Source organism: Antechinus flavipes, chromosome 3 (genome assembly GCF_016432865.1).
Source record: "Antechinus flavipes isolate AdamAnt ecotype Samford, QLD, Australia chromosome 3, AdamAnt_v2, whole genome shotgun sequence".
In the NCBI taxonomy this organism is placed as follows: Eukaryota; Metazoa; Chordata; class Mammalia; order Dasyuromorphia; family Dasyuridae; genus Antechinus; species Antechinus flavipes.
In genome coordinates, this window is record NC_067400.1 from 9,629,953 (window position 1) to 9,645,647 (window position 15,695).

At 52.3% G+C, this 15,695-nt stretch overlaps 1 protein-coding gene across 3 annotated transcripts in view; it reads left to right on the forward strand.

The window, feature by feature from the left end:
• HDLBP (high density lipoprotein binding protein) overlaps window positions 1-15,218 on the forward strand; it is a 78,745-nt gene extending 63,527 nt beyond the window's left edge. For all 3 annotated transcript variants that reach the window (XM_051991695.1, XM_051991696.1, XM_051991694.1), the window contains exons 18-27: window positions 411-629; window positions 3,886-4,024; window positions 6,890-7,044; window positions 7,470-7,574; window positions 8,127-8,261; window positions 9,361-9,504; window positions 11,058-11,243; window positions 11,660-11,776; window positions 12,299-12,427; window positions 12,624-15,218. In XM_051991695.1, the coding sequence (XP_051847655.1) occupies window positions 411-629; window positions 3,886-4,024; window positions 6,890-7,044; window positions 7,470-7,574; window positions 8,127-8,261; window positions 9,361-9,504; window positions 11,058-11,243; window positions 11,660-11,776; window positions 12,299-12,427; window positions 12,624-12,710 (1,416 nt within the window). In that variant the 3' untranslated portion in view covers window positions 12,711-15,218. The remainder of the gene's footprint in view (window positions 1-410; window positions 630-3,885; window positions 4,025-6,889; window positions 7,045-7,469; window positions 7,575-8,126; window positions 8,262-9,360; window positions 9,505-11,057; window positions 11,244-11,659; window positions 11,777-12,298; window positions 12,428-12,623) is intronic.
• Window positions 15,219-15,695: the final 477 nt, after the last annotated feature.

Genomic DNA, 15,695 nt, shown 5'->3' on the forward strand with positions numbered 1-15,695 from the left:
CTATAGTGACCACACCACAAGCGTCTAAAACATGGGGCCCCCCCGTAAGCCTGTCGCCATCCTGGCTCATGCGTGATGTTGCCTGCCATTGGTGGGCCTTTCGGATGGCTCAGGCCCCTCATACAATTCTTTTTAGTTTCTCTTCTTATGAGCGGTCATGACTTTTGAGCTTTAATTCTAACACGTGGTCTTTGGTTTCCTCTTTAGCCACATGTAACAGTAATAAGTGGGTGTTTACAAACCATCTTATACGCACTCCATTTGAGATGGCCTCGTTTTGACTTGTTTTTGATGTGAACTCGGGAGAAAAGGAAAACCCCTGAGAGTTTCTCAGTTGGGGTTTTCACGGACTTCCAGCACAAGAGTTCGTTATCCCAGCCTTACTTTTCCCACTTCTGTGTCCTTTGTAGGATAACGTGGTAGAAGACTGCATGCTGGTCGACCCTCGGCATCACCGCCACTTTGTCATCCGAAGAGGCCAGGTCTTACGGGAGATTGCCGAGGAGTACGGCGGCGTGATGGTCAGCTTCCCCCGTTCTGGCACTCAGAGCGACAAAGTTACACTCAAAGGAGCCAAAGATTGTGTGGAGGCAGCCAAGAAACGCATCCAGGAGATCATCGAGGACTTGGTGTGTGCTTTTTGCGAGGAGGGCGGGGTGGGGACTGTAACTTGTTGGGGTCATGGTTCTTGGTAAGGTTTTAGTCGGACATTGTTGGGAGCTCCCCGTGCTGTGTCCACATGGGCAATGTTTCTGTTGGATCGTGGTGGAAAAAGTACCTTTAGGTTTCTGGTTCTTCGTTCCTGTGGAGGTCTGGCTCTGATCTTCGTGGTACTCGGGTCAACTGAAGGCAGCATTTCCTGTCTGATGCTTTTGTGTCTGCTTGGAAAAAAAGTTTGGCCTTCAAGGCCTGGTGTATTGACAGGTTGGAACCGCCTCGGTGGGTTACAAAAATCCATTTGGTTGATGTCTATGAGAAGTGGGGAGAAAGTGATAGGCTTTCCTTGGCTTGAGCCTTAGATGCTCCCTGGAAGGCAGAAATAAGGAGGGAAGAGTAGTCTGGAGATGTGAGGCTGGAGGCAGGACTAGGAGCACTGTGGGTGCCAGTCCCAGGCATCGTCTGATGGCCTGTCCTGCGCTTTGGAGAGAGGCAGGTGGCAAAGAAAAGGAAAGAACCATCAGGAAGCTCTTCTGGACCAGAGACCCAGGGTGACCACAGTGCGAGTAAGGAGAAAATGTTGAAAAACTGGAAGCAACAAGATTTAGTACAGTGGGTTCACTTTGATGGATTAAAGAGAGGGAAGAGCAGTTGAGGATGACAAATTTAGAGCCTGCGAGATAGAAAGAATGATGGAGCTTTTCTGAGAAGAGAAAGGTGGGGAGGGGGAAGATAAAGATGAGCTGAGTTTGGGATGTTGAGAGTACAAGCAACCTTGATGTAGTACCTGATAGGGAGATTTGGGGACCTTGTGTGTAGCTATGGGAGCTGATGATCCCTTAGAGAGTGTGTAAAAAGAAGGGGTGATGGGGTGCGGTAGGGACAATGAGGACAGACATGAGTGGACGTGCCATCTCCACTGAGGAGCATCATGAAAACCAGCAAGGAGAGTGTCCAGAAGAGCAGAGCACCTGATGGTGTCCGGGGATCTGGGCATGTTGGAGAGCAGCAGTGAAGTGGACAGAAGATGGAGAGATCATTTTGGGGGACAAGTTACTAGGGGTTGGAAGGCAGACAGGGTCAGTTGCAGAAGTGGAGAATTTGCCAGAAACAGAATGAAGAGCTTGGACTTGGGAAGGAAAGATTGGTAGATAATCTCCCTTTCTCCACTGAAGGATGAAACAGTCCAGAGAGAAAGGAAAGGGGTTGTGTCCTAGGAAGCTTTGGCCAGATTTTCAGGGAAAAAGCTGTCGTTTCTAAGCTCTGTAAAAACTTGATTCCAGTTTATAATTGCCATTCCCCTTGGTCAAGGATTAGCTTTCAGAGAAAGGAATTCATGTCATGTCTTGCCATATAAAGATATTCTAAATCACTAATAAGTCAGTTAAATTCATGTGGCTCTGAGGTTCTCGCTCACACTCATCGGATTGGTGCATTAATGCACGCTTGTGACCGCTGTGATTTGGTCCAGTCATTCCAGAAAGTTGTTTGGCGCTATAGACCCCAAACCTACTCGGTGGTGTGTGCCTTTTTCCCACTGATGTCTCTGCTAGCTTGTACCCCGCAAAGAAAGGCGAAGGACTGGAAGCTGAGGGGGTGCCCATCAACTGGGAATGGCCAAACCCGCGATGGAATAGGAATGGAGCGGAGCTCTGTGGTGTTGCAAGAAATGATGAAGGGGGTAATTTGAGAGAATGCTGGGAAGACTTAATGATAGCCAACATTTAGAGAGTATGTTAAGAGCTTATTTTTTGGTTGGTTTGTTTTTCAATTAGGGGTGGGTGGGAGAGAAAAGTAAGTGCTTATTAATTAAAAAAAAACAATTAAATGCAGTGTATAAAAGAGCTGATAGTGGGAGGATGTGTCACAGAGAGGGTACAGTTGAGATTGGGTCACCCCACTTTGTAGTCTATCCATTTGACTTGGTGTCTGTCTTCCTTCAGGGCTTTTAATGGTGGAGAAGGCCAATGGTAGGAGTCATCCAGGCTTGGGATTGGAAAGGGATGAGCAATGATAGGACAGGGTATCAAGGACTGAGGAAAGTGCCACGTTAACCTGGTGAGCTCAAGGGCCCAGATTTTGAGGGGAGGGAGGGAAGCCAGACAAGGACAGTGGTCTGAGAAGGCTGGAGAGGTGACAGGGCTTAGTGAGGGCAACTGATTATGACTGGCAGAATTTCAGAGCTGGGGGTTTTGGAGGTAGGATCCTGGGGTGGTGGATGGGCAGGGTCTGACCCATCTCCATGTTTGTGCTGGAGCAGAAGTCACACACAGGCAATGAGGAGCAAGTTGAAGACATGAGAAACGAGAGTTTGAAGACATTGAAGCCTCCAGGTTGAGATCCTGGAGTTTGAGATGGGGACAAAGACTGATCACTGAACTCTATGAAGAAGGAGGAAGCTCACAGGATCCTTGAAATTTGGCACCAAGAGTGATCTGCGTGAAAGGAAAGGCTGCTGGGTGCAAGGGAGAGCCTGGGGACAAGAAACTGGTCTGCTCTCGCTCCTGGGACAAGACCAAGCACAGACGGGGGCTGCCAAGGGAAGTGGCTGAAGATACGACATGGTCTGGGGAGAACCAGCCTCCTCTGTTGGATGGCATGGGAGAGGAAGAGGCCTGATGGGAAGAGAAGTTAGCTAAAAAGGAGAGAGGCTCTGCAGGGCCAGAGAGGAACAGACTGTCAGTTGGAGGCTAGGCCCAAGAGGGGAGGGTGTGAGAGAGACTTGAGCTAGGCAGCCCAAGATGCGCTGGGCCTACGGGAGGAGACCCTCACTCTCTTTCTAGAGGTACACGAGTATTGGATTATCATTTCTTGAGCAGGGACCTGGCCTGTGCTGTGGAAAATGGTTATGCCCTGGTGGTATGGCGGGGGCAGCGAGTTGGAGGCTTACCTTTTATAGTCAGCCAGCAACTGGCAGCAGGGGATCAATGCCTCTGATCTTTTCACATTGGTCCTCTCCATGATGAGTGTTGGAACTTGACAGGCAGGACAGGGCCCCGAGATCCCCAGCAGTGAGGGAAGGCGAGGCTTCGACTCACCATTTGGGGGATCCTTCCTGGGGTCACGGGTGGCAGCTACCGTGCCTTGCTTATTGACTTGAAAGAACGTGTCATGGCAAATGGGGTCCCCTACAAACTTTTTTTTTGGCTAATGTGAAGCGGGACCTTCCTCTACGGCATTTAACCACTTGTTCTTGATGTTTTCTGTCCCACCCCCATGGCCGTGAAGGAGGCCCAAGTGACAATGGAGTGCGCCATCCCCCAGAAGTACCATCGCTCCATCATGGGCCCCAAAGGTTCCCGCATCCAGCAGATCACTCGGGACTACGGTGTCCAGATTAAGTTTCCTGACAGGGAGGAGAACCCAGGTTTGTGGGGGCCTGCTATGTGTAAGCCAGACCAAGGGGGAGCACATGGGTCCATTTGTCAGGAAGGTGCAGAGCCCCTGGTGACCTCAGGGGGCTCCTTGTTGCAGTGGGGGTGGGGAAGGGGTGTGTGTCCGTCTGTGACTAGGCCTTGTGGTCATTGGTCACGTTTCTCTAGCCCTTTACAATGTACAAAGCCCCTTTGGCACGACCAAGCAGAGACATCTGCGGGCCCTAGGAGGTGGCCTTTTCAGGGCCACACAACAAAGACGTGTCTGAGCTTGGGGTGTCTCCTCTTCCAAAGTGGGGGAGGCAGTGGGCTTGACCTGCAGCCATGCTGCTGTCTATACTCCATGAGCCTCCAGCTTCTTGTGAAATCTTTCGCTTGGCTGGTCCATCCAGCGTGATGTTTTGTTCTCTTGGGAAAGGTGTTCTAGGTGTCAGTGGAGTTCATTGGCCGTCCCCTGAACTGTGACACAGGTTCCGGTGTAAGCTTACCTCGAGCACTAGGCACACTGGGCTGGGTGATCCTCACCCTTGATCCCGTTAGGGCTCACTTGCCCTCCAGAATCCTTCCCTCTTATGACTATTTCTAGAGGACTTGAATGCACCGACCCCATGTTTTAGTGTGTACAGTTCTACAAGCCTGCATCCTTGGTGAATATTCCCGACTAGGTCCTCCATTGGAGGATCACCCCAGAAACAACCCCAGACTAGGCTGAATGCTGAGAGGGGGTGTTAGGGTGAGGACTTTGTGGGAACTTTGAAAGGGAGAGGCTTGTGACTTCTCCTGTAAACCAGGACTCAACTGAGTGCCCTCTTCCCTTGGGATGGTCCTGGGACCTGTGGAGTCAGCCCTGAGCCTGTGGCCAGGAGCCAGTGTTCACGGAGCTGGTGTGGGCTTGGTGTGGTCCTCACTCTTCGCTCTGCTTCTCTCCTCCCTCTCCCTCCCTCTCAGTCGCGCTTCCTTCTGGCCCTTCCTTACCAGCAGCCATGCCTTGGTTCATGATCACCCTTGACGTTCAGGTTTCTACCTCTAGCCTTGCCCTCTTTTCCAAGCTCGGCAGCCTCTGTCTCAAGCTGCCTTCTGTCCAGGTTGCGGCCAAGACCAAGGGTTTCATCTGGTCCCACTAATTAGTGTCACTCTCTCAGGTTTAAAATGGCAGCTGGCCCTCCTCCCGTCCCTCCTGACCCTGACTCTGGGGCCCTGGACAGTCTTTCCCCTCCCACTTGATTTCCAGTGTCTGCAGGACTGTGACCACTGGCTTCTTGGGCTCAATTTTTTTCTTCTATCTCCTGCTCAGTGTAGGAATCTTTACGATGAAATCAAAATGCTCCTTCCTCTTAAGGCTGCCTCATTTGACTGAACACAGTCCTTGTTCTGGTCCGCTGAGTTTGGATCTGACTCTAGAGCTTGGCTTCTTCCCAGTGACCCATTGTGGAGCGTCAGCCAAACTCGAGGGGTCTTTGGTGCCCACTAGCCTCTGCCTTTCCTCGATTGCTTCATGTCCTCCCTGCTCCTCTGTAATCTGTTACATTTGTGCCTCCCCTGTGAAGCCTTCCTCCTCTGTGTCTTTATCATTTTAGGCTTAAGCTTTGGGGCAGGGGGGATGTGTGTCTGTGCATCTGTTGGCATGTCTATACATCTGTGTTGGCATGTGTGTGTCTGTCTTTGTCCATCCTCTTCCCCCAGTTAGGTGGTCGGCTGCATCAAGCTAGATCGTTCTGGCCAATTTTGTTCTCTCTTCAATCACGGAGCACGATGTTGTGTACACACTGAGCATCGACTCAGCCAGAATATTCCAGGTTTTGCCTCCGTGGCAGTCTTGGAATTCTCCTTAGGTTGGGTGTGTTTTTTAATAAGAATTCCTTCTGTCACGTGGCCTCAGTAGTATCCTTTATCTTCCTCCTGTTGAAGGTAGCAGCAACCTCAGGGTCCCATTTACTCCTCACTCTCCTCTCTCTGTAGGAAGATGCTTTGAGCAATGAATGAGTTTCGTTGTCAAACATTAAGGGGGAGACCTGGAGGGCAGATCTACTACTATTCTCTTGCTTCAGATACCAAATAATCTGCAGGTTAATAGGGAGCTGAGCAAGAATTAGAGAACATGATGCAAGCTTGCTGAGGGAGCCAGGCAGTGAGAGCATACGTGTGTGTGTGCGCGCACACACACACACACACACACTCTGGGCCTGGTTCGTGTGCTGCCCCCTGGCCCCAAAGTCTGTTCTGCTTTAGGAGTGTAATCAACTATAATAATAACAAAACCAGCAGACATGATTATTCAGTAGATGCAGGGAAAGCGTTTGACAAAACAGAGCGCCTATTCCTGCTGAAAACACAAGAAAGCATAAAGCCAGATGCAGGTGTCAGCTGAAACAAGAAATGAGGGCCGAGGCCTCACAGCCCCAGTGTAGGAGCACAAGGTTAGAGAAAAGCTTTGGCCAGAAGCGATGGAAAGAGAAATCCCCTTTAAAATAACCACAAGCAGTATAAAACATTTGAGTCTTCTTGCCTAGATAACGGAGCTGTGTGGGCACCATTTCGAATCCTGTCTCAGTTTCCTCATCTAGAAAATGGCTAATAATAGCACCTGCTTTCCAGGGTGGTTGTGAGGATCAAATGAGATGAGACCTGTTAAGTGCTCTGCAAACTTAAAGGGCTAAAGAAATGCATGTTTTTGTTGTTTATCATTATTCTCAGTACTAGTGCTTGATAAATCTTTGTTGACTAACCAGTAGAGAAAGAGATGCGGGCTCCTCGTTGGGGTCCACGGGCCTGACCATCAGCCTTAAGATTGCTCGGATGAGAATCTGTGAAACGTCGAGATGACTTGCCATCAGTGACACTGATTGTCTCTGTCTTAGCTCCCATCATCGAGCCAGCCGTTCAAGAAAATGGAGACGAAATGGGGGAGGGGAAGTATCTCAAAGATGGAGACCCTAGCTCTCCAAGGAAATGTGACATCATCATCATTTCGGGTCGAAAAGAGAAGTGCGAGGCCGCCAAGGAAGCTCTTGAGGTTGGTCGATTTCTTTCTCTTTTTTTTGGGGGTGGGGTGGGGGGTTGGGGCCCAGTGTGTTTGTTTAGAAGTGAGACAGATCTCGTTTCCCCCAAAGCTCTGGTATACGGGAGATGAAGTGAATTAAGAGTAATCTTCATTGGAAATTCCTTCCCTCCTTACGAGAAGATTGGCAGGGAAGGGCAGCTTATTTCCAACAAAGTGATAGCTGTCTTTTCATGGCACTCGGCTCCTTCTGCTTTGCCTGATGAGCCAAGCGCTGGGAGAGATTTAGGAAGTTCTAGGAAGCCCGCAGCCCTTGTGGGAAGTTTCCTATCAGTTGCTAGGCGTGGAGGCTTCCCTCTAGAGATCCAAGGGGAGGCTGGGCTTGGCCTATGCTCTGCAGTCCCCCGGTTTCTAATATTTCTCTGCCTTTGTTTTTTTAGGCGCTGGTTCCTGTCACCATTGAGGTAGAGGTGCCCTTTGATCTCCATCGCTACATAATTGGGCAGAAAGGAAGTGGAATCCGCAAAATGATGGATGAGTTTGAGGTCAGGGATGTTCTTGGCTGCTGCCCCAATTCAGTTCCTTCCCTATTTTTTGGAAGCTCCCCTTCTGATACTCTGCTGAAGGGAGCCCTCAACAGTTAAGGGGGCACATAAGACCCCTTTTCAGCAATCTGTGACAAGCTGACCACAGGTACTGGTGGTCTGCTGCTGCTGTTGGGAGCCTCAAGCGGAGCCCAGAATCTATGGGTCTCCCAGACATGCAGTAGGCTGTCTGCACACAGCCCCCTGGGGTCACCATCAAGGACCCCCATGCTTGCCTCTTATACACCTGGGTTAATATCCAATAATTTCATGTAGTTTGCGTTGGGTGGCCTCCTATGTTCACTCTGGGTGGGCTCGGTGCCCACGCCATGATTGGGGCTGTGCTGTGGCAGGCCTCTAGAAGCCACAGAATAGTTCCCAGCTTTCTTCACTTTCAGCCTGGTGGGATTTCCAGGGAAAGGGTCCTTCCTGCTTCCTCTTGGGGCTTAATCCCATTTGACGAGTTGGTTAGTTCGGGGACGATAAGTTGACACAGTTTGTCTTGTCGTTTAGGTGAATATCCAAGTCCCAGCTCCTGAGCTGCAGTCGGACATCATTGCCATCACTGGCCTTGTTGCCAACCTGGATCGGGCAAAGGCCGGCCTCCTGGAACGAGTGAGAGAGCTGCAGGCTGAGCAGGAAGATCGGGTAAGAACCCGCAGTTGTCCTCTTTGGGGGGCCAGCCCGGGATGCTCGTTCCACGGCTGTATCTTACTTGTTGGCCTGCATCTCTTATAGTCGGATGCTCCTGGAGGCAGATGTGTACATTTTAATGGTGACTGTTTGGGAAGGCATCCTTTATATTTTTGGGATCTAGAGAAATTACTTTTGATTGTTGGTTCCAGTTGGTCCTGGCGGGCCCAGAAAGAGGGATTCTTAAACATGGGTTTCTTCACAGATGGAAATTCAATTCACATTTTAAAAAATTTCATGTCTTCATTGGGAAGCTGATATTGGCTGAATTGAATCTGGGAGCTGGCAGGTCTTTACTAGCATCTTTCATTAATGTGGGTTCAGAGTGTGGCCAATTGAGGTAAAACCCCGAGTTTGATTTTGAGGCAGGGAAGGCTGGAGTCCAGTGGCCTCTCTAATGTGCCACCGGGTGAGCGCGGCGTGACGCAAAGGCTGCTGCTTCGGGTAGCTCTTAGCTGACAGCTAATTCTTATCCAAGTACCCCGAAGTGTGTGCGAGACAGAGACAAGTATTCACATTAGCAGGTTTGGCTGATGGCCTGCTCTCCCATCCTGCATGTAGCGGGTCACTGTAATAGTAGCAGCCTTTCTTCAGATGTGACTTTAATTAAAAAGTGCCTGAGCTCCCCACATGGGATGGTTAAGGGTTGCTATGGAACATATTGTATTGGCCATCTGAGGGCTCTCCTCCCAAGCCCTGCAGAACTTGTGAAATGTTCCAGGTCGCATATGCCAGGTGGCATGAAATGGACCCTCATTAGGGGTGACCCTCACTCACAGGCATCCTGCATCGTTCACACTCCCAGTAGGTGATGAAAGGACAGAGAGAAACAAAGGCATCTTCCGGGTGGGGGCCAGGACATAATACAGTCAGGGTTAAGTGATTTGTTCAGGGTCACACAGCTAGTAAGTGTCATGTGTCTGAAGTCGGATTTGAACTTGAATATCCCTAATTCTACTTGAGCCCCTTCGCTGCCTCCCAAAGGCATCTTCCTTACAGAGCTCTACTTGAGTCTCCATTTTCTCCTCCTCACACTTTGTTGTCTCCCTTGTAGGCTTTGAGAAGCTTTAAGCTGAATGTCACCGTAGACCCCAAATATCACCCTAAAATTATTGGGAGGAAGGGGGCAGTGATCACCCAGATCCGTATGGAACACGAAGTGAACATCCAATTTCCTGACAAGGATGATGAAAACCAGGTGAGAAGCAACAGCAGAGGGGAGAGCTCGCCTGCGTCCCAGGAAGGCAGAGGGCTGGATAGAGGAGGCTTTTCTGAGGCGGGGCTGGGTAGGGCTGTTGGGTTGTGTAGTCTTGGGGGGCACCACTGTGCAGTTGGCCTTCTGGCTGGTCTCCCTGCCTCACTTTGCCACTTCTTCCAGGGCATCAGGCGGAGCTTCCTAAAGAAAACTCCCCCGGCCCTCTCTGACTTTGTCTCTTGCTGTCCCCGTCCCCTCACAAAATCCATAAGCCTCAGTGGCTGCTCAATGTCATCTCCAGGACTTACTGTATCCTACTCTTGGTTTTTCCAAGCCCTTCCTAACGTGGTGTTCTCTGCAGCGACAGCCTAGCACGGGACATCCGCCCCTCCCTTCTGTGTATTTTCTTTGGCAGTTCCTCTTCCCAAAATTTTCCCTCCTCATTCGTCTCCTGCCTTCCTTCCTGACTCCATTAACATCCCACCTTGTCCAGGAAGCTTTGCCTCCTTCTCCTTAATGCTGGATGCTCACCTTCACAGTGTGCATCCTGTTCCCCTAACTTAGACCGGTTTCCTCTAGCTCCTAGCATAGGCCTGGCACACAATAGGTGTTTAATCAGTGCTTATTGCCTCTGTGTGGTTGCCTTTTTGGGACGCCTCTGGGGGCTGTCGAGGGGGTGGCTGCTGCCAGGGCTGCTTGATGGTTTGGGGGGCAGGACTTCTACAGAGGTCTGCCCAGGTCAGCCCCCTGGCTTCAGACAAATCAGCCGGGGAGCTGCTCCACTGACTCTGTAGCTGTATTCCTTGTCACACTGAAGGGTCAGGAGTTGCCTGCCTATGGCTTGTCCTGTTCCTTTCCAGTGCTCTGAGTCTGGGGTCTTGTTCTCTCTCTGATTGCTTGCCCTTTACTCAAGGTTTCCTCTGATTTCCTAATTGGGATTGTCCAGATTGGGCTTCCAGGCCCTCTTGGGGCTCCAGCTCATGGCTTTGTGGACAAGCACCTTCCCCAATTGCCCCGGAGCCAGGCTGTCCCTTGCTAGTCCTTCTGCCGGCTTTTCCTGCCAGAGGCTTGAAACAGTCTGTGTCCATCTGTGTCAGAGTCTCCCTGGAGCCACGTTTCCTTGTCACTTCTGTGCTCAGGGACTTGGGGGCTGCCTCCCCGCTGCCTATTTCTTGGAAGTCTGAGCTCCTCACTTAGGTTTTTTAGGCCTTTGAGGATTCCTGGATGGACCTTCTCTGCCCCCGGCACACTGGGCTCCGCCTGCCACCCGTGTGTTTGACTTCTCTCTATTGTAAAGGGACCTTTCCCTCTACCCCAGGCTGCTTGGCCTATGCTGAGCCCCCTGGCCCACGCTGGGGGCTCCTTTCTCAGAACACCCCTTTTTTCCCCCCATTAGAGTATAATCATTTAGAAAGCTGGTCTTTTATTAAGCTGACTCGGCTTTGTGTCTTGTGCGGACGCTCCTTAAGTACGCATCAGTTTGGAAAGGAAGTTCCTCTCCTTGGGGACCCCCTCAGCCTGCCCTTCTCATCGTGCTGATTCTGTTCTCCTTCAAGGCACAGGACCAAATTACCATCACAGGCTACGAAAAGAACACGGAAGCCGCTCGTGATGCCATCATGAAAATTGTCGGCGAGCTGGAGCAGATGGTCTCGGAGGACGTCTCTCTGGACCACCGCGTCCATGCCCGCATCATTGGAGCCCGAGGCAAGGCCATCCGCAAAATCATGGATGAATTCAAAGTGAGTGGGGTCCGGACGTGGGGTGGGCTGCGCCCTGAGGTGGCAGTGACCCCGTGTGTGAGCCACATCTTGGGGGGCAAAGGGTGACTGCTTTGCCAGCAAATGCGAGGTCCCTCTGTAGTTGCCAGTGGACATCCCGGATTGTGTGCTCCATGTGTCTTTAAAGTTGTGTTTACTGTGACCACGGTGCACGTAGGGCCTCTGGGACTGAGAACTCAGCTGTGTCCCCAGCTAGGATTGTGGGGGCTCTGGGGGCTTGGCTGCCCATGGTCCTTCCCTGTGCATTCATTGAGTTGCCCGGGTGATCTTTCATTGGAATCAGTGGGGCAGCCTGGAGATACCAAGGTCAGACCGGGAATTGGTGGGAGTCCGGGCAGAAGGCCCAGTTCTTGGGACTCAGCCGTGGTGTCTTGCAGGTGGACATCCGTTTCCCGCAGAGTGGAGCCCCCGACCCTAACTGTGTGACTGTGACCGGCCTTCCTGATAATGTAGAGGAAGCCATTGATCACATCCTCAACCTGGAGGAGGAATACGTGAGTGTCGTGGGAAGGGTCTGGGCAGGGGCGAAGGGCACGGGCGGGCACAGATTGGGGAGACTTGGCGCCTTCCTCCTTTCCCTACTGGGCAGGGCCCGACTTATCAGAGACCAGACCTCACCCAGATTTAGGGTCAGTCTCCTAGAGAGCGCCTCGGCTCTTGGCCCCTTCTTCCTTAGCCCTCTGACTTGTTCAGGCCCCTGCCTCAGTGTCCTTGTGTGTAAATTGGGTGTGATGACGCCCCAGGCTACTTTGAGGCCTATTGTGAGGATTCTGAGAGATAAAGGTCCAAGTCCTTCACGGGATGGGGGGAGGGAGGGAAGCGAGACTGGTGGGGCAGGAGAGATTGGGGGGCTGTGAGTCTATGGCTAACCCAGAGGCCATTTGGGATCCCATGCTGGCACCGCCAGCCTCCAGTCGTTGTGAAGCAGTGTTCTGGGAGGTGGGGGGCAGGGGCGGCCCACTCGAGGTCCCACGACATCCTCTGACCCAGAACTTCCTTCTGTGCTGGCCCGACAGCTGGCGGATGTGGTGGACAGCGAGGCTCTGCAGGCGTACATGAAGCCCCCAGCCCACGAAGAGGCCAAGGCTCCGTCCAAGGGCTTTGTGGTGAGGGATGCCCCCTGGGCGGCCGGCAGCAGCGACAAGGTAAGGGCCGCCCGGGGCTTGGTCCTGCTTGGGGGGTGACCCTGGTACAGGAGGCCGGGCCACGCTGGAGGGCATGGGCCGCCGTTCGGCCCACCCCTTCAGCACGACCTCGTGGTTCCCTGGGGGTGGTCGGGAGGTGACTTCCTCGGAGCCTGAGTCAGGGAGTGGTGACCTCTGTCCCTCCTTCTCTCCCCAGGCTCCCGACATGAGCAGCTCCGAAGATTTTCCAAGCTTTGGGGCTCAGGTAGCCCCTAAGACTCTCCCTTGGGGCCCCAAACGATAATGATCAGAACGGAGAAACGTCTCCAGCTGCCAACCTGAAACTACCCCACCATGAATACTGTGTCTTAATCTGACCCAGCGGCTGGATCCTATGTAAATTGTGTGTCCCCTCCCACCCCCACTCCCAGCCCCACCCACCCCCACGAGGTCTCCTAGTGAAGCCTGGAGTGCTGGGTCCTGCGTGCTGGCCGCAGTGGCTCACGACCATAGGTAGCATCCACTTGGCACTCAGAATCTGTTCCGTGACATCTCCACTCTGGGACAGACTTTCCACTGTTTTAAACACTAAAATCACAAGTGAAATGCTTCATAATAAAGTAATTGAGACTTTCTAAGCTTCCTGGTCCACTCAGCATGTCATTAGCACTCTAACCTTCATTATGAGATCTCCCTAACTGTGGCGAGGAGTCTACTTCCTGTGTCATGACCTCAGGAAATAAATTTCCTTGACTTTATAAAAGCCAAAACGTTTGCCCTCTTCCTTTCCCCAGCCCTTCCACTTTTGGGTTTGTTTTTGGTGGTTGTTTTATCCCAGGCCTTCCTTTCATAGAGCCAATGCGCTTTCTGCCACCTGCCTAAAAGGCCACTTAGCACAGGACGTAGAACGGGGACAGAGTCAGAGTTGGACAGCGAGGGCGAGGGACTAGCGTTGATGGCGGAAGGGACCAGAGAGGCTCCGGGGACGAGCAGCTGCTCAGTTAGCCTAGCGTGGTCCTCGCCGAGGGCCGAGACCACCCAGACTCCACAGCCCCCCACCCCCAGCCCGCCGGCGGCCTCCTTGGGATGGAAGATCCGCACAAAACAAACCGAACCCAGAAAAGCGGTTCCCGCTCTCTTTCCCTTTGTTCCTCCCTTGCAAAGTCAGCCCGCCTCGATGACAGTATTAGCAGGATAGACCTGGCTTTGTGGATGGCGTGTGCCCGGCTGAGGGAACCCGAGGGAGAGGTGGGCAGAGCCGGCCACCTTGGCCAGGGAGCCTGGAGGAAGAACGGCTTGATTCTCTCTCTCTCTTACTTCACCTCCTCCGGCCCCTGCCCTCCCTCCCCCAGAACAAGACAGAACCAACACTATTCCCGATTGCCTTCTTTCTACCTCAGAAGCCAGCGTGGTGGGGGTCTCCTGCCCCTGGCCTCTTGATTTAGACTCTTAAGTTTGTAATTCTTTTTGTTGGCCACGGTCCCCTGAGCGGTCGGGGCTTCTTTGGAGGGGCCTTTCGGTGGGGGGTGGACGTGGCGTGGCCCATGCGGGGATGTCCCGGCCACTCCAGAGAGCGGGAAGTGCCGCATGGAAGCCGCTAATCGGCTCCCATTGGCCCGGAGAGGCGAGGCAGGATGGGGCCCCCGGGAGAGACCTCCCTTTCTGCGTGGGCTCCGGCGTCCATCCCTCTGGGCTTCCGGTAGCTCCGCCCGTGCTCCGCCCTGACTGCCGGCCTTGGCAGAAAGGGGCTCTGTGCGAGCCCCCTTGTCGGGCCTTACCTTTAGAGGGGCTGCTCTTCCGGCGAGAGACAACTCTGCCACGCGCACGGTCTCCTTTGTCGTCTTTGTGGGGGAGCAGAGGGGCCTCGGGAGGCGGCTCCCCCATCTCCGATCCCGGGGTCCCCAAAGAGCCAACGGGCCCCTCTTCCCCAGTCCCGTTTCCTAGGGCGAGGCCCTCCGTTTCAGTCTCCTCCCGGCTCCTCGCTGAAACACTTGTGAAGTGTCGTCCCCTTTGCTTAGATTCCTCCTGAGAGTTTCGAACGACCCTTCGCCTGGAGGTTCCCTGGCAAAGCTCCCCTGTGGTTAGAACCCGTCTTTGAGTCTGCTCGTGGGCAGGAGTAGCGAGTAGGGAGGAGTGAGTGTGGGTCCCCAGCTAAAGGTGGAACTTCTTGTAGGGAGCAGACAGACTTGGGTCTTCCAGAAGAGAGTGTCCCCATGTCTCGAAGGTACCCCAAGGGGAAGGCTGGGGGGGTCCGTTGTCCCCATCTTTCCCCTTCTCGTCTTTCTGCAAGTGTTTGAAAACCTTTCCTGTTGCCTGCCCTTCCCCCGGATCCTCCTTGCGCCCCCGTCCCTCCCCTTGATTCTTGTCACGGTCCATCGTCCACAGCCATCACCCCCTCCTCCCCAAGTAAATTAAATACTCTTGCAAACCTTTTGCACATCTCCATTAACTGCTAAATGTCTTAGATGCGAGTTTGATTCCTAGCGGCATATTTGTAAGCCCCCTTCCAAATTCTCGGGGCTCGCCCCCGCCCCTCCCGCCCTCCCCCTTTAAAAATAAAGGTCAGAAAATGATTGTACCTAGTACTTTGTCTCCTCGCTGCCCCCGTGTGCGGAAAGCATCCCGGGCAGGGGGAGGGGGATTGTCTGTCCCATTTCTCGTTTTTAATGTCTTCCATATCCTATGTTTCCATGGCAACGATCCCTTGGCCTTAACTTTGGAATTTGGAGATTATATGCAAACGTGTAAAAAGGCTCATGAATATGGATGACACTGGAATTTTATAAATTCTAAAATAAAATCTGAAACAGTTGTTAGTGTGCTGGAGATTTATTTGCACCTGCTTGGGAGTGGGGGGTGGGGGGGAGACTGGGAGGTCCCATGGGTTCTTATTCTCAATGAGAAAGTGTATTTAAAGTGCTGTGTGACTGTTACTAGCATAATTCAAGGCATTGTGGAGAAGGGCCAGGGATGGGCCGGAGGTCAGCAAGAGCCCAGTTTAAAGTGCCTCAGTTTCCTCCTCTGTTAAAATAGGGGTAGGAGCAGCACCTCCCTCCCCCGGTGGTTGTGACAGTCCTGCCAGATCAGAGCTTGGCATAGAGGAAGTGCTGTTATACTTAATGTCACTTTTTTAGCACTAACTGGCTATGAATGGGTTTTTTAAATTGACTTTCCATATAATTGATTTTCTTTATAATAGGTATTTTGCACATTTAGAAAAAAATAGCTTTTTATTGACAGAACATATGCCTGGGTAATTTTTCAGCATTGACCCTTGCAAACACTTCTG